The 22,317-nt window shown below is 42.4% G+C and overlaps 1 protein-coding gene across 1 annotated transcript; it reads left to right on the top strand.

The window, feature by feature from the left end:
* Positions 1-984: 984 nt before the first annotated feature.
* On the top strand, positions 985-5,227 carry KCNA4 (potassium voltage-gated channel subfamily A member 4). Its single transcript, XM_033151211.1, has 2 exons — positions 985-1,374; positions 2,454-5,227. Exon 2 carries the CDS (start codon positions 3,242-3,244, stop codon positions 5,225-5,227), a length of 1,986 nt encoding a protein of 661 aa, XP_033007102.1. The 5' UTR covers positions 985-1,374; positions 2,454-3,241.
* Positions 5,228-22,317: the final 17,090 nt, after the last annotated feature.

Genomic DNA, 22,317 nt, shown 5'->3' with positions numbered 1-22,317 from the left:
GTTTTGTTCCATTGCCTTTTCCTGAGACGCGGATACTGCAGCCACATCAGCAGCGCAGAGTTTATCATCACCATCACTTTAAAAAAAACCTTGACCCCCTTGGGTTCCTTCCTTGAGTGGAAAGTTTGATCATTGAATGTGGGGATATTTCTTTCCATAGATTTAACACCGAAAGGGGACGCAAAAAAGAAATGAGAGATGGGGGTGGGGGGAGAAGGAAACAAATGGGGGAGAAGGTGTTAATGGGAATATCGACCGCTAGGGGCCGATCGCGAGCTGGAAAACCTGGGGAACAAATCAGACCTAGCCCCGCCGTTTGTCCATCAGTGGATACGTCGTAAACACAATTGAGAATTGGGCAGGCGACTTCTGCAACGGGGAACCGGCCAAGAGAGCGCAGCGCGCGCGCGCCGCAGCAGACTTGTTCCCAGAAGAATGTTGAACTAACTGATGCGCAGCGGGCGCTTGGATGGGGTCGGAGGATTCCGGGAGGGGATAAAAAAACACCACCCTCTATCGATTAGCATATAGATCGTTTTCTGTCGGGGTTAGGGAGAGGGGAGGAAACGGTGCACAGGAAGAGCAGCAACAACAACAACAATAACAACAAGTGGACGCCGCCAGCCGAGCAACTGACTTTGCACGCCGAAGCTGGGAGGTGGTGGTGGGGAAAAGCGAAGGGGCTGCAGCTTGGAGCGCGCAAGCCGGGAGGAGGGAGGGGAAGCGCCCCCAGGCAGCAGCAGCAGCAGCAGCAGCAGCGCATCTCCTTTGTCAATCCTTGCGAGAGCAACAGCCTGCCTGGGCGCGAGGAGGGATTGTTGGGAACGGGTGATTTACAACAATTGCTCAGCTCCAAAAAAGAGAAAAGCGGGGAGGTGGGGGAAGGCTGCGCTTGGAAAAGAACAGCGAGCTGTACACGCAACATCCATAATCCGAGACCATTGCAGACAAGTCCCGGCGCTCACCCCCCCGCCCCGCACCCCGGCCCCACTCTTCGTCCCCAAAGCGCCCCCCTCCTTTTTATCAACTTCTGGGGTTTCTGCACATCCTCCTCGATTTGGTCAAGATCAAAGCTGAAAGGAGTGGCAGCCGGGTTTTTTGCGCCCGGAATTTTGCATCGCCCAAAGCCTCCAGGAGTCTTTTTGTTGTTGTTGCCTCGGCTCGCCCAGAAGAGAGGAGAAGGCGATTCGCCGTCGCCCCTCCGCTTTATGCGCCCCCCACCCCTCCCGCGCCGCGCATCTTCCTCCTTCGGAGCGCGGCACCTGCGAAAACAGGTTGCCCAGAAAAGCCTCCCCGCCCCCGCCGACCAAGATCTCTCGCTCTCTCTTTCTCGTTTTGCAGATCCTGAGTGCTGCCTTTTCTCAGCCCATCGCGGTAAGTAGACAGCAATGCCTCACCACGGCCCCCTCCCCGCATGATGCTTAGGGGTTATATGCGCTATCTTTAAGAAGATTGTCTCGGGAGCATATTTTTAAATGCTAAGTGTGTGTGTGTGCGTACGCGTGTTAGAGCTTCATTCCCCCTGCTGTTTGACTATTCCTCATGCACCACAGCCACCCTCTTATAATAGCCTATTTCCCTACGCTCGCCTTTTGGGTGAAAATTGCCAGCATCAACTTCCAGGAACGAAATTTGATTTTTAGCGAGAGCTGGGATGTTCTTTATACCTAATGAGTTCCAAAGATGTAGCATGCGAGCTGGCGGACTTGGATTAATTATGTATTCTGCTATATAGGTATTGTTAAAGAGGCTGGGTGGAATTTGTGTGTGGTGCTCTCATGATCCAATTATTCATAATAGGTATGCATCCATGCATTTGTAGCCATGGTGGGTACCTGGAAATATTTCCTACCTAGATTTATGCAACCCACGATTTCTCTATTGCATGGACAATAGATGTGTGTGTATGGGAGTGTGTGAATACCTTCGTTATTCAGAGATAAATTATGTCAGTCTAAATGCACATTGCAATAGAGTATAGATTTGCAGTCAAATGCTCTGTGTGAAATAGTATATGGAGACACAAACCATACACAGCTATGCACCTTGCTGTGTTGTGTGCAGGAACACCTAGTCTGCATTCATACCTATGCTATGCACAGGTATATTTCTACATATATATGCAATACAGAGCTACCGCTCTGTTGCAATAGAGATTTGCATTTGAAATCCTCTCCCTGGAGATAGAAGAACACTGTGTGAGGTGTGGGTGTGTATATGCCTTCGTATTTCTCAACCATGTCTATATATAGACAGCTGCACACAGACACAGAAAAATTGTGCATGCAAGTGTGGGTGGGTTTACAATGGTAGAGAATGATGAGTAGTGAAAGTAGGCAAATCTGAACCCTTTAATATGAAATAACATCACTTGCATCTATAGAATATGACCCATCCTTTTCTTTTGTCCCCCCACCTTTTTTTTTTTGTCTGTGTGCATGTATGTGTTTCAGGATAAACATTTCTACTGCATGAAAGTAACCAAAGGGTGATCCACTCCTTCCTCTCCGATGGGGAACTTAGAGCCAGCTTTTCAGCCTTCTCGTTGTTGTCCTTCTCTGGCTGTAGTCCCTCCTGCTGCTGACTTGGGCAATGCTTCCTCAAGCTTAAGACGTTGCTGACAGATTGGCAAAAGCGAGAGTGTGTTCAGACCTCCGCACTGTGTAGACAAAGTGAAGACTGGAAGTTCCTTCAACTTTCTAAACAGCTGTGTTCACCAGCAATTTCATTGCTAGGCCAAAGCATCATGTGGAGGCAATTCTGGGGATGTTGGCTATTTTGCACTTGATTGTCCCAAGGAACTTAAGACCAGTGTTTGTTTTTCAAGAGTTCTTACTTTGCTTAGGTGCACTCCTCGCTTGATTCAAAGTGTCCACAGAAAATCATGAACTCGGACCTGTGGATTTTGTGTGAACCACTGAAGAATACCGTAAGCAGTGGGATCTCAAGTGTAAAAGGACATGGTCCAGGATTATCTCTTGACGACACCAGAGGACTTTTACAAACACACCTCCATAATTTGTATCGCACCTTCTGGGCAGTAAGATGTGGAACACTTTTCTTTGAGAAGTAATGCAGAGTGAAAATCTAGGTTATGCTAACAAGGAGGGACGATGCTTCCGAGATACTGTTTTCCAAACCTCGGTGGTCACTCTCTTCTCACGCAAAACACCCAGTGATGACTATTGAGAAACAGGACATTTTCTTCCTCTCTTGAGTGTTCTAAACAAATAAATCCAACATGGAGGTTGCAATGGTAAGTGCAGACAGCTCTGGGTGCAACAGCCACATGCCCTATGGATATGCAGCCCAAGCAAGAGCCAGAGAAAGAGAGCGACTGGCACAGTCCAGGGCGGCAGCGGCGGCGGCTGTTGCGGCTGCAACGGCTGCCATAGAAACGGGGGTCTCTGGAGGAGGAGGACCTCAGCACCACTATCACCAGGAACAGAATCGTGGGGCCTCATCTTCCTCCTGTGGTGGGAACACATCACATAGTAGTTATCGTCAGAGCAGGAAGAGAAAGCAAAGGAGGAAAAAAGCCTACTGTCTTGGCAGCAGGGAGTTTGGTGCTTCTTTCCCTTGCTCTGAGTTACTACCCCTGAGTGGCTCAGAGGAGAAGATCCTGAAGGACTTGAGTGAGGAGGACGAAGAGGAAGAAGAGGAGGAAGATGACGGGGAGGATGAAGAAGACAAGGAAAGGAAGTTCTACTGCAGTGATGAAGAAGGTGAAGATGAGTATTCGTTTTCCGATCAGCTTCCTGATGATGGTGCTGGGCCTGGCGGCTACACTTCTGTCCGCTACAGTGAGTACGAATGCTGCGAACGAGTTGTCATCAATGTTTCTGGCCTGCGGTTTGAGACTCAGCTGAAGACCTTGGCTCAGTTCCCCGAAACACTGCTGGGGGACCCGGCAAAGCGGGGCAGATACTTTGACCCTCTCCGGAACGAGTATTTCTTTGACAGGAACCGCCCCAGCTTTGATGCAATTTTATATTACTATCAGTCTGGAGGACGTCTGAAAAGGCCAGTCAATGTCCCCTTTGACATTTTCAGCGAGGAGGTGAAATTCTACGAACTCGGGGAGGAGGCCATGCTGAAGTTCAGAGAGGATGAAGGCTTCGTCAAGGAAGAAGATGACAAGGTACTGCCTGAAAACGAATTCAAGAAGCAGGTGTGGCTGCTCTTCGAATACCCTGAGAGCTCCAGCCCTGCACGAATTATTGCCATCGTCTCGGTTTTGGTCATTTTGATCTCCATCGTCATTTTCTGCCTGGAGACGCTGCCGGAGTTCAGAGATGAGAAGGAGCTGATTTTGACCTACAACGTGGAGAATGTGAACGAGACGCTGCAGATGCTGGGTGGGGGACACACGATCTTCAACGACCCCTTCTTCATTATCGAGACCGTTTGCATCATTTGGTTCTCGTTTGAGTTTACAGTGCGCTTCTTTGCTTGCCCCAGCAAAGCAGTCTTCTTCAAGAACATCATGAACATCATAGACATTGTCTCCATTTTGCCTTACTTCATCACCCTGGGTACAGACTTGGCCCAGCAGCAGGGCAGCAACGGCCAGCAGGCCATGTCTTTCGCCATCCTGAGGATCATTCGCCTCGTCCGGGTGTTTCGCATCTTCAAGCTCTCCAGACACTCCAAGGGTTTGCAGATCCTGGGCCACACTCTCAGGGCCAGCATGAGGGAACTGGGCCTCCTGATCTTCTTCCTTTTTATTGGCGTCATTTTGTTTTCCAGTGCTGTTTATTTTGCAGAAGCTGATGAATCTCTCACTCATTTTCATAGCATCCCAGATGCCTTTTGGTGGGCTGTTGTGACCATGACTACAGTTGGTTATGGGGACATGAAGCCCATCACTGTTGGTGGGAAAATAGTCGGGTCCCTATGTGCCATTGCAGGTGTGTTAACCATTGCTTTACCAGTGCCAGTGATTGTCTCCAACTTTAACTATTTTTATCACAGAGAGACCGAAAATGAGGAAAATACCCAGCTGACACAAAACGCAGTCAGCTGTCCATACCTTCCGACGATACTCAAGAAAATCCGAAGTTCGTCATCTTCGTCCATGGAGGAGAAATCAGAGTATTTGGAGATGGAGGAAGGGGTTAAAGAGTCTCTTTGTGTGAAGGAGAAAAAGTGTCAGGTCACAGGAAACGGCAGTGAGACAGCAAAACAGAACTGTGTTAATGCAAAATCTGTGGAAACGGATGTTTGACTGTTTCCAAACCTATTTATGCATTAAAGTGCACATTGGTTTTTTAAAAAATGAAATATGCAAACAGGAGTTTAAACAAGCATATAGAAATATGCCATTTACTTGTTAAACATGAATTACAAAGCATTAGTAAACTTGTATTGCATATCAAGTCAATGATATACCTGGTGGAGGGGGTTTTACCTGAAATAGTTTCAAAGTTTATATTTTTACTAGAATGCAGGTGTTTTGCACATGAGGGAAACAATTTTACTTTTAAGGAGGATGTATTTATCCACCTCACTCACTGCCCAGTGGTAAAAGTTCGCATTTCAAGGTATTTACTATGTAAGAAACAATGAAGTTCAGTAGCCATGCATTCATTTGTTAACGCTTTAAGAACAGCTACCATGATTCAGTGGATTCCATAATCCTTGATTTTAAAATGCTAAAGATGGTTGTGGGAAAAAAATAATTCTATGGAAACTTCAAATTTGAACTTAAAATATTTAAAGAATCATTGTTTTTTTTTTAAAAAACAACAACAACAACCAACCAACCAACCTGGATATGTAATTGCTGAAGATACTACCAAACCCCCAGAAAATGTTTATTTTTATAATGCTTTTTTGGAGACCTCGTGGCATTTGTTGAGTAATACATGGAAGAATTGGAGTTAGAAAGTGATTTAACATGGTGTGGATGCAGTGGAAAAGTGACTGGATTGCTTTTTTTTGCACTACTTTAAATGCTGGAGATATTCTGACAGAGACTTCATACTGTGAATGTTTACTATTGTTCAATGACAATCATTGGAAGGGTGAATCCTGCATATTTATTTTCTTGTATTATTCTTTGCGAGATGCTGATTGGCTAAGCAGCTGAGTTTACATGAATTCCATAGTCTTTTAATTATGAATACCTGTTATCTGAACAAAAAAGGATTGTGAAGTAAAATTTTATAATGATTTCCCCCCTAAATCAATCTTCTTCAAACATCATACCAAGTAATAATAATATACAAGCTCACTCATAAAAGTTGCTTAAAGGATAGAATATGTATTCTGAATAGGGTGTGTGTGTGTGTGTGTGTATGTATGTGAGTGTGTGTGTGTGTGTGTGTGTGTGCACATGTATATACATGTGTTTGAACTGGAGAAGCAGGGAATGGGAATCAAATATAGCAATAGCCATAGATAAGCAAATCCAGGGCAGAAAAGATTTCACAGGATCAGGTAAATGAGGTTGCAATGTGTTGTATGTTTTTGGGTTTTTTTACTACATAATTTCGCAATCAAAGTCTATGAGTAACAGAATGCACTTTGATATTGGTTAAATATTTCTGTGGACCAGAAAGTGACTGATATAGTAATACACTGTTGAACTGGCAAATTGGGATTAGCAATCTTTAACTTGCAAATGTGCTATTAGTGGGTCAGAATTTCTCCTCCCACCCACCTTTACATGCAGCATGCACCCTTCTCCGCATGTTTTGAAACAGCTTTAAAGATAAAAAAGTGTGAGATTTGTAATAAACATGGTTAAGCCTAGGCATTAAAACAGCTAAGTATATATTCACCCCATCTGGTTCCTGTTTGGGCCAATGCAACAACCTTTGCATACCCAAATGCCTCATATAGACAGTAGGAGCTGTGGTGTTCCACACTTTGCATTCAGGAGCTGAGGAGGTCTACATAAATCTAACACATACTTGTAGAGGCAAAGAACAGGAGGGATAATGAATCCAGAGTTACTGGTGCTGGACTATATGAGTTGGGAGAAGCCTTGTGGCATTTCCACAGTTAACACAGTTGCCTTCATGCTATTTATAAAAAGAATGTTGAGGTTAGGGCTCGGAATTCTAAAAAGCAAAATCCATTTACAAAGCATGCATGTATACCAATGCAATTGTGAGGCAGAAAATAAATGTGTGCTTTAGACAGAAGAAATGCTTGAAAATACTAGTACTGAAAGAAGATATTTTCTTGGGATCTAGAAAAAATATAGATTACCCAAACTGGTACTGAACATTTTCAGTCACACTTTGTCATAGTGACTGAAGTTTCTAGTCCTGGCTGATCTTTTTTCTATAATTGAGGTTTCAACCTATAATTAATTTGTTAATTAATCAATTGGTGTTTTTTTTATTCAAGCATTTACCATGGGTACAGGTGCCACCTTAGAAGTGAAATTATTTGTTTTTTTTCTCTCAAATAGGAGCAAGTTGCATCTTTTAAGATGGTGCCTAATGTTATGGTCTAAAAGCAAATGCTCCTCTCTGTGGAACCACTGTTTTAGTTATATGTAAGTTATAAGCGATCACTTAAAACTCTGCAGTTAATCAAGTAAGGTTTATTCAAGATGATGATGATGATGATGATAATGAATTTCATTCAGCTTGGGACAGATCCTCTGCTTTGAATCTTTGCAGATTTGTTCATTAATCCTAAAAAGAACTGAAATAAAGATTTACTACATTTTCCCATATCCCATTCTGCATTATGCAAATCTGGAACAATTTTTTAGTACTAGTGCATTGTGTCTGATGCTAAGACATGGTGGCATGAAGAAGTGAAATAAATACCCATAAAATTTGAACTCATATTCTCATATTCTGAATATGAAATGTTACTGCAAATTTTAAAGTTTGATTACTCTAGATATAGCATCTCTGGTCCAAGTATATTTTTGCCCATATCAAATGTGGAATGCCATAAGTTGCCACTCATCAGTTACTAAACCTCATTGCATGTTATCTATGAAATCATATCTGATACTAATCACCACTTTATGTCATCTAACAGATACTGTTGAATACTAAACGCCACTACATGTCGGCTATCACTTACTACAAACTATGAAATGCCATGTATATGCCAGCTATCAAATCCTGCCAGATACAAACTGTTGCATGTCCACCGTTCAGTACTGTCAGATATCTAATGCCGAGATCAAATAGCAGTAGATGTTGAATATGAATATCAAATAATCAATGTTTGGCAAATATTAAAAGAATATCCAGGTAGGGTACAAACCTGTATTACCTTCAGAGACGGTAGACTGGTTCTATTCCTCTGATGTCAGAGACAGAGATCTGACATTGGAACTTATTTATTTGTTTAGAGGAGCTGTCCAATTGCTGTACAAATTAAATTGTTAATCAAACGCAGATAAAATTCACTATATATACATAAAACCATCATAATGAAAAACAAAGGTTAAACATTCAAAACAAATATAGGTAACTAAATTATGTGTCTGCATAAGCTTGCAGGGGGAAAAACCACCCCTTCTTTTCGCTGCCATCAGCTCCTCAGACCCTCTAGTCCAGATGATCTTGCAGTTCTGACTTTGAGAGGATCAGAAAGGCGAATGCTGCAGTGGAGTATTAGGAAGCAGATTGGGCCCAATGGACCCAAAGCCACCCCAGTCCCCTGAGAAGCCCCCAAACAAGGAAGAAATCTAGACATGCTTCTGAGCTTGACTACATCTCTCTTTCCCCTTTGGAAAATCGGGGGGGGGGGGGACAACTAAGCAGGAAATGAATAGCATTCCTCTTACCTTCCAGCTTGGGAGGGTATAGGATATATCCATTTGTTTCATCCCCACCTTAGAATTGCACTGCACATGCATTACCTCAACATTCACCAAGGAGAATTCTGAGGAGAAATTGTGGGAGCAAGTGGAGTGGCCAGTGCTCCCAAAATTAAAAACATGAGAGATCTGCTCCAGGGTTCCACAACCCTTCGGAGGAGATTGTTAGGGTGAGAGTCAGGCTGCAGGTAAGGGGGAAGTCCCATGATGCAAGCAGAAATCTGTCGCTTAAGCAGAAAGACAGCATTAGCTGCGACCCATAGTCTACTTCCTGTTTCAGCCACATGGCTGCTGCCTGAAACATCTGAGTGTTGCATGTTGCCAATTGAATGTTCTTTCACCTCATAGACTGCCCTCTGCATCGTGTTGAGAATTTCTGTGTCACTGGCAACTATTGGGGATGGTGTGCAAACTCCCTTTGCAGTGCAAAGCATCTCCACGGCAGGCTGCTCAACAGATTGTTCCTGTATCACAAAATATAAACTGCTTCGGCAAGCATCCAGTTAGCTGGTATAACCTGTAGGTTGGCTTTGCAGTGTGTGCTGGTGAAGCTAAGCCCTTTCTCCCGATGCAACGTTTTCAGCACGTGAATCAAGTGTTAGAAAGAGCAGCAAGCATTTCCTGGGGACTCAGGTGGGACTCCTTTATGAAGTTGCTTTAGTCCTTGCGGTCCTGATTTTATGACATCTCATCCACGTCTTAAAGCAAGCCGGAAACAAGGTTGCTCTTCTTTTTGATGGCTCATTTGCTTATTCTATTTTGACCCCACCTTTCCTCGAAAGAGCTCATGCAGAGTGGTGTACATAATAACATTTAGCAGTGGCTTGCTGAGTCAAGGAGGCATGAGGCAGCAGGGAGGTCAGTGTAGTGCAAATGCGCTGGCATAGCCAATTTGCCACTCCTGCTGACCCACTCCTGCCGCCCCACTCTGACCTCCCTGTCACCTCCCTCTCCTTCCTATTAAGGGACAGTGACCCACCTGCTGAGAAGGTAGTGTGGTGTGTGTCTGTGTCCCCCCCCCCCCCCGTGAGGCACTTACGATAGCATTTAATTTTATACTTACAAAGTCTCTTGGAGGCAGGTTAGCCTGGGAGATGGTGACTGGATCCAACTCTCTAGCTGAAGTCTTATACCCAATTCAGTTTCATCACCCTAGTTCTGAATCAGACAATTATTCCACTAATTTTGCATTAATTTTGAGCATTGTTGTATAGATAGGGAGGATAAAGGGTGTGTATGGATTGATTTTTCTAGTAGCTTTTGGAAGCTGAATTTTAAAACTACCCATGCCATGTTTTATATTGCTTTAATAGATAAATGCTGCATGATAGCTCTTTAATGCGCAGAATTTCTTGGGTTTCAGGGTTTACTGATTCTTGTCAACAATGCCCAACTGAGGGATTTGCAAGGCTGTAATGGATGATGTAGTACAAATGAAGTACAGTCTGCTGCTGAATTGTTGTGGAAAATTCTATACAATCTTGGAACTTTTTTTAAAAAATGGTATTGCTTCTCATGCTTGCAGTTTTAGTGCTAAATCATGAAACAGTAAGTGAAGGAGGTGACAATCTGGGCACAACTAGTGCATGCTTGGTACATGGGAGATAACATACATATGGAGACACTTTGAAGAGTGATAAGTAAAGATAGATTTAGCATTTGCAGGAAATTGAGAGAGTTTATTGGCCTCTGCAGTCAGTGGATGTTATAGGTTGAATGTAGAGAGAAGGTGGAAAATAAATGCTGAAAGAAATTATATTGTGAAAAGTAGGGTGTGAGATCTAATTGAAACTTTGGATGTAAAACCCCAAAGGAGGAAATCATCAAAAATCCCCACAACCTTCATAATGTCCAAGGACACAGAGTTGTAGCCAATTAATTTCCACACAGAGTAGACTTACTGAAGGCAAAGGAGGCGAGTTAGTAATGTCCATTAATTTCAGTGGGTCTGCTCTTGAGTATGAGTAACAGTGAGATACAACTTGCAGTCGGAAATCTGTTAACCTTTCAGGATAAGGAAGCAGACAACTGAGAACTTATTTAAAAAGTTGGACTTGTCCACGAACGTGTGATAATTGGATTCATGTAATTGTTGTGTGGCTAGAAGGGATGTGAAGCTTAACTATTCATCCATACCCCTTCCCTGAAAAAGAAAAGTGAATGGATTATGGGGCAAAAGAAGAGCAGGTGCAATGCTCCATGCTGTGGGTACCTGTAGGACAAGTTCAGCTGAACACAGTCTGCAATTGGCGTGTTGTAACTGAAAATTCAGTGGAAAACAAAACAATATGCTTTTGGTGTGACAAATAATCAAGAACCATACATGTGTTTCCTGAACTAAGCATCCCTCACCGATGCAAACTGCATAGGAGCTGATTCATGCCTGCATGTGGTACCACTTGATAGCTCGTCACTAGTTAACTTACTATAAATGAGAGCTGGCTACACATCCAGAAAAACTTCAGGTAAAACCCTCCTGGGACAGCACTACTTCAGAACACAGGGGAGAGACTTCCCTCAATTATGTTAAAAAATCCCCTGAGTGCAGAGGATGGGCACATAAACTAAACTTTACCAAATATGTGAGCTCTATCTGCATTCTGAAGTGGCATCGTCCAAGGATGGCAGGACTGTTTCTGACTATGTACATCAGCTCTCGCTGACTTGCAGCTGAAAGTGTGGGTTGCTTTCTTTGAAAAGTATTGTGATTTGAGGTGATGTGAAGTGATATGAAAGCTGTGCCTACAGTGTTTGATCTGTGATAGTTGTTTCAAAGAGACAAATGTTGCAATCACCCATATGAATCTGCTTGGGACCTAAGATTGTTCTCAGAGGCCCTGTTCTTTGGGCCACCACTTAGGCTGATAGATTTGCTAGGTAACAGGACAGGGCCTTTTCAGTGGTGGCCCTACACCCGTGGAATTTTATTTCCTGACAACTCTCCTTGGGGTCCCTCTCTTGTGGCCTTTAAGAAACCCATAAGCACCTCTATTCCACCAGTCTTTTTAATGATCTTATTACTGGACCCCTATATATAATTTTACTAAAAGCTTTTTTGTTTTAATTATAGGTGTGTTCAGCTGTTTTAACATCATTATTATAAGAGATTGCCTTTTAAGTATTGGCCTTGATAGGGATTGCTACACACACACACACACACACACACACACACACACACACACACTTAGATGTTTGATCAGGACTCAGGTCTTCAGATGTAGTTGGGCTACTGTTCCCATCAGCCCTCAGCGCTGTGTTTCTGGATGAAGCTGATAGGAATTGGAACCTAAACATCTGGGGGCCCATAGGTTCTCCATCCCTGGTGTAAACCACTCCTAAGTCACTCATTGGTGTGGGAAGGAGTTCTGATGCTCAGCTGGCCCAAGACTGTACAACAACTATGATGACATGCTTCACTCATGATGTGTGACCAAAAACCAGAACGGGTGGGGCTATGATCTGGCCAACCACCAGATTGCTTTCTTTATCTCTCAAAAATCGTATACATTTAGCTGCTGAGTAGCAAGGTGTTTTTCCTATGACTATTTCCTGCATACAAATAAATGACTTTATGTGGAATTATTTTGGTTGTCAGGGTAACAGGGGATGAAGCCTCCCTTGCTTCACTTGGCCCAAACTGTTCAGAAATACCGATTTAGGTAATCTTCATTAAAACTGTTATGCTGTTATTAAAACATTCTTTCTCAATGTTATTTAACACGGGTGATGGCATGCATTCCTGCTATGGGGGACAGAAAGTGTCATGGTTTAATAAACTGGTGGTGTAAACCGAGAGTTGCTCCACTACAAAAGCACGATCCTCTGCCAAAATAAAATGAAAATTTATTTTGTTAACATTCTAGTCAAAGTTAAGCACTTCCTAAAGAATTCCTGAATGGATGACAATTCAGCACATGCTTAACTTGGACACTGATATCTCAGGGGTTGAAAAGTGCTGAATTTTGGCTAGATTGTCTCTTACGTTCTACAGCCAGGATAGCCAACATGGTGCCCTCCAGATATTGTTAGATTGCAAATCCCACCACCCCTGACCACTGGCACCATATTGGCCACCTGGTCCTACAGGGCTCGATTTATGGGGGAAAGATACAGGGAGCCTTAATGAAACCCACAAGCAATTTCTCCACTATTCTCTTAACTAAATCACCCATGCCAGTAGCCTTATCATACAAAAGCAAAGGGGGGCATACAAAATGTACAACCAGAATGTCCCACATCTGCCTCTACATAATTTGAGCACCAATCTTATGATTTCAACAGAATTGCATTCAGTAAATAGCATCTTTGGAAGGCAATAGTTTCCTGTATGTTTGGTTACCAGTGTTTTACAAATGGGCTGAAAGGACAGGTTCTCCAGTTCCTTGTTGATAAAGTCCCCCCTTTCTTTGTAACAATTATGCTGGAGTTCAACATTTGTTGGTTTATGGAAATAAATATCTAAGTTTCCTTCCCTCAACAACCTGCCCCCACCCCAATTTTTATACTGAAATGAATGTTGTGTTTATGAGAGCTTGCATTTAGATCTGTTGCCTTTGAAGTATTCAACACATAAAGCCTACTAGGAGCAGAAAAGCATTACTTGTGCTTTGCCTTAAAGAAAGAACGGAAAAAGGGTGCCTCCAATCTATATTCTTCTGTGAAGAAGAATGCCTATTACATTTTAGCCAGCAAACCTGATAGCCATACTATTTTTACCTCATTCTTGCCATTCTCGATCTATTGAAGTAACGGATCGTTAATGCTGCACTCGAACTCACATCGGGAATGTAAGAAGAAAGTCCAGAATCCTGTTCTCACTGTGGCCAACCTATGGGCAGCCTGCAAGCGTGAAACAGAGCACAACAGCACTCTGCTCACCTGCGATTCCCAGCAACTGGCATTCAGAGGCCTACTTCCTCCAACAGTGAAAGTGGAACATAGCCATCATGGTTAGTGGTCATTGATCGCCTTATCCTCCATCACAAGAAACATGTAGCTTCTAAGGATTATTGGATCAGAGAACAGCTTTAATACTTTCCACTTTTGCGCAGCAGTTACTTGTGACTATATGCATAAAACGAATACTTCTTCATGTACACAAATCAGCTGATAATAATACTACATTATTATTACTACTACAGGGAACGGTAATTAAAATGTTTGTAGTTTGGTCTTTGTGGTATCAGGAGCAAAAACAAAGTCTTACATTTTCCTTGCTATGCTTACTGTGCTTTCTGATCAGAGGTTCATTGCTTTATTTTTATTTTTTAGGTAATTAAAGCACTGTTTATTTTGATGCTTGCATTAACTATTATTTGTAACTCTTTTCTTCTATAATTAGAACACACCCTGGGGGCTTTATCTGCAGATTCTTGCCTAGAAACTGCTACATAAAACTTACTGGAAAAGAAACCTGTTGAGTTTCTGTTTAGAATCTGGTAAAGCATTCTGGTTGAAGAAAAGTAGGTAAGTATGATTTTTCTTTTGTCCCCCCCTTTTCGTTGTACTTATGCTTGAAAGTTGCAAAGGTACATTAGGGTTAAGAGCTCCAAGTGAAATGAATGGGAAGTTTAATAGTTTATACTTAGTGGGATAGTTCCTATAGGGTTATAGCCAATGTTAGTCATGCTGAGAGTGGAGATCACCCATAGATTTTAATTTAGTTATTTTATCTTGTACAAATTCATTGCAGATTAGGGCGTTGCTGAATGTTGAATGGGATTTGCTTTTACTGACTTTTTATCTATATCACAAGGCAAGAGAACAGCCCTATTAAAGTGAATGGAAACAATGCAAAATGAGCTGGAAAAGCCTTCCATTTAGCATTTTGGATTTTAAAAAAGCATGTCCAATAGCTAATATTTTATCATTAGTGAATCTATACAATATTTTGTATTTAAAGTTGCAAAATGAAGTTTGGGGTGAAGATAAATCTGAGCATGTTGATTTTCCTGACCATGCTGTTTTTGGCGCTTGGATCCTGGCATTTGACTTGTTAAAATGGATGCTATTCTATACTGATTAGAATTAGTTTGCTTTTTAATTGGATTTTTTTATAAAAAAAATACAGTGTTTAGATTGTTTTTGTATATTCATTTTTATTTTGCTGTGACTGTGGTGCGTGTCTGTTTGCCCATAGTGGTGGGATACAATTTCAATAAATACTGTACATTGCCATGTGGCAGTCATAACTGCTTGTTGCCATTATATTATGATGATAGATCAGTGCCTAATAGAATGCTCATAGTAATGTTTAGCGGAGAGTGTGCTCTAATAGCCAGCAAACAGCTTGCTCTCTGCAGCAAGAAATACAGAAATCGCATTATGGCTGGAAAGTAGTGAGTGATGACTAGAGGAGATGGGGATGATGAGGGTGACATAGCAATGGAAGAGCAGCACATCTTTTGAAGACCTGAATAATTCTATGACCGGATATAAGAGGGTTGCAATAATTGCAACCATTTAGACTGCATTATTTGCGGAACAAGCTATTCTGTAGCATTACAAATAGAGAAAATATTGTAACTATGACTTGCTTTCTTTTAGCTTTATGAGGTGGGTGCCTGGGGAATTTCTTCCATGTTTAAAATGAATTGTGAGGACTCATTTGACTTGGATGATTAAAAATCTAGAAGTGTTCTCAGGTTGTGCATGTATTTTTAAAGGAAGACGTGCTATAGTTTTGCTACTAAGCTTTATATACAGGGATGGTCTTCTGTCCATGGAAGCCTTTTTGATCCAGTGGAGGTTTTCACCAATGATTTCTCTCACCCCCCTCCCTGCAGCTACTTGTGTGCCCCCAACTCTACTAGGGGTTTGGGAAATAAGTGGTGTGCAGGGCATTTCAGAAAAAAATGGGGAATGTGCAAAAATTGCCTTTTCCCTTCTCCATTGGATCAAAGAGACAGCAGTGGGTGTTACCCTATAGCTTCACTATATTTTAGACACAGATGGGTCTCTTGGGAATGAACTCTTGAATTTCAAATATAATGGTTTGTATTCAATGAAGTCATCCTGTTAGTACCAGGACATCTGCCTGTACAGTGGTACGTCCTCTCCTTCTCCTCTTCCCATGTTCCCCACATCCCCTAAGTCTCTTTTGGGTTTCCTCCTCCCTCCCAGAGCAGATTTGGGTGGGCAGGGTGCAGCCCCGTACACTTGTCCCTGATTGGCCTTGTGGGCAAGACCTGCCCCAAATGGAAGGTTCGGTATGGCCAGAGGTGGGTGGCAACAAGTGGCCACCCCTTCCCCTGGCCACACAGGAAGATGGTGGCCTCCCAGGATCAGCTGTGCCGTGTGGCAAATGATACCCCCATCTGGAGCTCCAGATGAATGGATTCCCCCCTACCCTACAGAGCAGATTTTGGGAAGGTGTGGGAGCATGTGGGGAGAGGAGAGGGAGAGGGAGTCTCACTATGCAGGCGGAAGTCCTTGCATTAATTGCATTGGATAAAACCAGTATGAAAAGTGGCCCTTTATTTAGCCACAGTTTGTCTGGATCCAAGAGGAAGAAAGTGGATTGAACGGCAAAGCTCCTCATTAGCTTCAAAGAGGCTGAGATTCCACATTGCAGAATATGAGGAAGAAACTGTTTTATTATGATTAATATTGGTAAGGATTCTGAAAACGCCACTATTCTGAAACATCACTTTAAACTAAAGGTATATGGGAGCAAGTATGTGAAAGTGAGAGTGTAAGTGCATACAGAGTTACACCAAAATCAAAAGTCAGACGCGTATCACTTTGTATCGTGCCTCCCATTGTTAGGCAGTTACCTGCCGTGATAAGCAACAAAACAATAAACAGTGACATCTCTGTGAAAGCAGTGTAGCATATTCAGATTATCAAAATGGCAGCTGTGAACCCCATTTGAAAGATGCTGTGTGTGCATTTACCATAGGTGCCAGGGGGATTCTTCCTTGGGATATAGCAGGACCAGCACGCACCAAGTTTAATCCCCTCCATTTGTTGTTTACTTCATATTAATACAGCTTCTAGTGAAATCAGAATGTCAACCAGTGGCAGTTCTCCACCAATATAGAGAAGCATGCATTAAAGATACCCACAAAGGACAAGTGATTTGAGCCAAGGTACTTTTCATTTTGCTGGTCAAAGAAAGGATATTCTTGTCAGAAGGAAAGCTTCCAGAAGGGTAGCGTGGTTCAGAGATGTGTAGCTGCAGATTAAATAATAAACTCTAGAAATGAGATCTTAGTTTCTAGTGAGTTCAGTGAACCAGGGCTTCATTTTATGCTTTTTATGGTCTTCATCCTGAAGGGTGCTGTGACATTGTGCTCCATACTGAAAAGCAAAGGAGTTTAAGATTATAAGAATTTTGCAGCAGAAGATCTGAGCCTTCTCTGAGATTACTGTATCAGTTCTGCATAAGAAGGCTGAATTTTGCATATTTTATAGCTAAGGGTTGAAATGAGCTGAAAAGTATAATCTATTTGTTCTTTTTGCATTCATGACATATGAACTGCACATCTCTATAGTCAGAAAATGTGCAGGATAACCTGGATTGATGCAGAAAAAGATGACTGATAGCCTATTTAAGGAGTGTGTGCCATATATTTATTATGTCCCAAATAAGAAAATATGATGCTTCTGACAAATATTATTATGGCAATAATCCTTCTGTCTTATTTCAAGTTGTATGGTTTAGGTATTATGGAGCAATTTAAGATTTAATTCTGCATCCATTTACTTCCATTAGCTGTTTCTAGGCATTATTATGATATATGGCTCAGAGGCCACTAAAGACTAAAAGCCACAAAAATTGCAGTTAAATAGAGGCCATTCACATTTTAAGGCTGGGACACGGCATTCCTCTTCTGCATGCATGTTTTGGTTCTATGAGCAGAAGTGGCAGAATCAGATTTTATTTCTCTTAAATGCAGCACTCTGGCTTGCAGCCTTAGGGTGGATTTCAACACTGTGATGAATGTTCCGTCTGTGCCAGCATTCCAGCTTGCCAGACTGAATGACCCCCCCCTTCCTGCCGAGTGCTGTTCCAGAGTTTCACCCACACACCCCAGAGCAATTTTGGGGTGCATTGGGGTGTGTGCAGGGAGAGGCAGGGAAGCCCTGTGGTGCAAATGGAAGTCTTTAGATGAATCCCACTCTTAACCTTTTAAATTCATAGGATCATTGTAGAATGAATATTGAATGCCAGGCCCAATGAATGAATGAACATTGGAAGTGAAAGAATGCCCCCCATCAGAAGGCGAGCATTTTATGTTGAGCTTCATCCTAAGAACACAAGAATACATCAGAAGAGCCTGCTGGATCAGGCCAGTGGCCCATCTAGTCCAATATCCTGTTCTCACAGTGGCCAGCCAGATGCCTATGGGAATGCATTGAAAAAGTGCTCCACAAAAGCTTATGACACAATGATTGGCCTTTAAGATGCCACAGGATTCTTGGTTGTTTTTTCCTGTGGTGTGGCTAACACTATAGCGTTTTGTAGGTGCAACTAATATCAAATGCAGCTGTGGATTCAAAGGCTAGCCACCAAAAGGTTAATTGACGCCACTGTTTTTCAAAATAAACAACTGAGCAAATATGTTGAAAAAAATGCAAGATAAGAAAACGAAAGCAGAAATCTCCAAGCTGTTTTAACTGCAGAAGCTTACATAGGTGGTGGTGGTGGTGGGGAACCTTTGATTGAATGATAGAATCATAGAGATGGAAGGGACCCCATGAATCATCTAGTCCAACTCTCTGCAATGCAGGAATATGTACCCATACGAGGCTCAACCCGTGACCTTGGCGTTATCAGCACCACTGAGCCAACCTGGAAGATATGACTGAACTACAAACACCATCATCCCTGGTCATTGGCCATGCTTGCTGATTGAAAACCTTAAGGCTACAGAAATAGTCTTTGGGCCTTGGTGCCAGATTCAGAAACCTTGAAGAAGGCATTCCAGTTCTTGGCCTCATGTCTGAGTTTTCAGCATTCTTGGAACTTACTTGGCAACTTTGGCTTTTGTCCTAATGTTCAAATAATGGGATTTAACAATGTTGACTAGACGGCCCAAATAGAAACAAGAGAACAAAATGCATGCCAACACTGTATAATGTGCCCATTGTTCTCTAACTCCTGGCTTAAATAACTTTCATCTTGGGCCAGCTGAGAACTGCTTGGCCTTGTATGTGTTAGCCCTATTCATGTATTATGCAACATGTACAGGTGTATTTGCACCAGCCCCGACTCCTGTGTCCTGTAAGGTCTCACTTCAGATCACATGAAGATCTGAAGTGGGTTTCTAAGCTGAAACCCCATTCAGACCTTCACTTATGGATGTGTAAGTGGAATACCACATGCTTTTTAAGCCATTGGTACATCCCAATGTACTCTCTAAAAGCCTATATTATGAAGTGAATTAAAACTTCCAATACTGTGGAATGTTAGCCGGAGCCTTCCTTAGCAGTACTTTAAAATTTCCGTGTACCTGTCCAAAGTAAATTTGATGTAAATTTTCACATGTATGAGGTTAAGTCTATCCTTGATTAACGTTTAAAAACGGCACTGATATTTTCTATCGATGCAGCTTTGGGGAGTCTAAAGGGTCACATTCACACTATACATTTGTGCTGTGATTCCACTTTAAACAGATTCTTCCAAACAATTCTGGGAGCTGTCATTTGTTAAGGGTGCTGAGAGCTGGGTGACCCCCTATTCCTCTCAGAGATATACAATTGATCCCTGTGAAGAGGAATTGATTTGGCAAATTGTAGCTCTGTGAGGGGAATAGGGGTATCCCAACAACTCTCAACATGTTTAACAAGCTACGTTTTACAGGGTGGGCGAGAAAGCCAATGACTGTTTAAAGGAGTTTCATAGTGGTTTAAATGTATGGTGGGATTGCAGCCAGTGGCTCCTGGATAATATTTTATTTGAGCCTTTCTTTGTTCCCCTGGTGGTATCCATTTGTCTTTGGATAAGCCTTTTTGTGTCAAGGCTTGTGTAGTCATGAAAGTTCTTCATGATTTGTTGCAGTTTGTTTGGAACACTGTAATGATATGCCACAAGGCAATATCTCTGTTGCTTAGAGATTAAGATCATGATTCACAAATGCTACAATTTGTACTTGGAAATCTTGCAAACAATGAATGACAAAAGGCTGGAAGAAGAGAGGTGCTTAGGAACGATATCTTGAACAACCCACCAAATTGCTCAAGGTTCAGTTCTCTCCCTGCTGGGTTATAGCAGTTGATCATGCATTGTATTGCAGACCATATGGATATATATATATATATACTCACTACCTTCCCAGTCGTCTTCATTCATCTAATGAAGTAGGGTGTTACTTGTGAAATAAATCCATTATGCAGCCCAACCCTAATTATATTTACTCAGAGGTAATCTCATTGATTGGCATAGTAGTTTACCTCCAAATATTTTTTCCCTTACAGTAGTTGCCTTACAGTAAATGGGAATGCACACAATTGGCATCCACTCACTGTGTTTAGTCTAAATGTACTATCTTTTCTCCGAGACCAGGCTCAGATAAACCAGTTCTGCATGTTGGCAGCAAAGCTGGCTATGCACAGATTTGCTTGGCTTGAAACCATCTGCCCCCTTCCCCAGAATAGTTTTTCAACTGTTTGAAACCTAATTGAGCTTTAAAAATAAATAAATTAAGTGGATGAATGAATGTAAGCATACGTGCAGCAAATTAAAAATAAAAAGGCAGACAGTCCACCTCAAGTGTGCTGGGGGCAGGGGAGAGAAGGAGAGGAAAGACAATCAGCTGAATTAGCATTTGATTTGCTCATTAATTCAGCTGTTATTTGTATGCAAAACATAGAAGGAGTAGAGGCTGCAGGGAGAAATGCAGTGTCACTCTTATAAATATAAATCTTCATGGTCTGCAAAGTGCCATTTTTTTTGAATGCTAGCAATTAACAAGGCTATTCTTTGAAAATGTGTGAATTAGTGTTGTGAGACAGTAACATGTGGTGCAAAGATAATTTTTATGAGCCAGGAATTGGTATGGCAATTGCTATATATGAACTGTCGGTTTCGAAGGCTGTTGCTGAGCTGTGTAATTGAGGGCCAGGCTAGCCTTGATGGCAGTGTGACCAACCTGATGGTGAGAATTTCCTGTGCCATGTATGGGGGATTTATAATACATTAGTGATAGTCTTCAACTGCTCTGGCTCCCTCACCCCTGAGACCACTTCTCCCTGCCTCCATTTATTCCCCACAAGATGAAAGACATTTGTGTGGTGGCCACCTCAAGGGCAAAGCATAGATAATGCCTTTCCTACCCATAATGCGCTTAAGCAGAGCAACCCAAACTACAGCAAGTTTAGTGTAACTTCCTCCAGGTTGCTAGGTCATGAGACTGAGGTGAAGGAAGTTTGAAAGGTCCTTCCATTATCCTGTCCCTGCCATAAAGGTAAAGGTAAAGGGACCCCTGACTGTTAGGTCCAGTTGCGGACGACTGTGGGGTTGCGGTGCTCATCTCGCTTTACTGGCCGAGGGAACCGGCGTACAGCTTCCGGGTCATGTGGCCAGCATGACTAAGCTGCTTCTGGCAAACCAGAGCAGCACACAGAAATGCCATTTACCTTCCTGCCGGAGCGGTACCTATTTATCTACTTGCACTTTGATGCGCTTGTCGAACTGCTAGGTGGGCAGGAGCAGGGACCGAGCAACGGGAGCTCACCCCGTCACAGGGATTCGAACCGTCGACCTTCTGATCGGCAAGCCCTAGGCTCTGTGGTTTAGACCATAGCTCCACCCGCATTCTGTGTCCCCTGCCATACCACAGCTTAAATTACACTGACACAAGTTATGGCAGCATATCCTTGTCTCAGTCGGGATGAAGGATTTGGGTTGGCATAGCCTTATCTTAGCTGGGAAGGGCTAAGATAAGTTGAATCCAAACTCTCTCATTCTGGCAGATCTGGAGTTTGGACTGTTCTGTCAGCCCCCTCTTCTTTTATAGGGATTTGAATGAGATATGGTTCTGACCTTTAGGCCTGTGGCTATCATATCTTGTTTGGCCCTCTGTCAATGATTGGGATTTGGAAATGTGGAGCTGTTTCCATTGGAAGATTTTTTTTTGTTCTTTTGTCTAGGTGACATTTATCCTATAGAGGGGAAATTATTTTGTTTTAGAAAGTTCATTGGTTTTAGGGACAACTTAATTTCAGAAGTAGTCTCTCACATTCTCTGACTGTGTGTCATTGACTTAGTTTAGTCCTAAATACCTGCATTGTGTGTTTAACCTAAGGCCTCATATATTAGCAAGTGTGCCCTTGTCAAATCTAATAGCCAAAATGTGAAAGCAGATGGAGGTGGTAGAATTTTGAGGGGAAGAGCAATTAATCTGTGTTAGTTTCTGTCATAGTAGCAGGTTGGGCAAGGGGGCTGTCAGCAAAGAACTTTCCCCTCCATCTTTTCAAGTGCAGATTGTTCTCTTGTTCTTCTGAACTCCATGAAATGTGGCAGCCTGGGACTTTACATTTCGAGGGCTGATCTTTTATAATGTAAAGAACTC

Source organism: Lacerta agilis, chromosome 1, assembly GCF_009819535.1.
Source record: "Lacerta agilis isolate rLacAgi1 chromosome 1, rLacAgi1.pri, whole genome shotgun sequence".
Lineage (NCBI taxonomy): Eukaryota > Metazoa > Chordata > Lepidosauria > Squamata > Lacertidae > Lacerta > Lacerta agilis.
This window is presented reverse-complemented; position numbering and strand designations above follow the sequence as displayed.

What these genes read in the sequence shown, in the direction of transcription:
- KCNA4 (XM_033151211.1), top strand. Translation starts at nt 3,242, where the DNA reads ATGGAGGTTGCAATGGTAAGTGCAGACAGCTCTGGGTGCAACAGCCAC.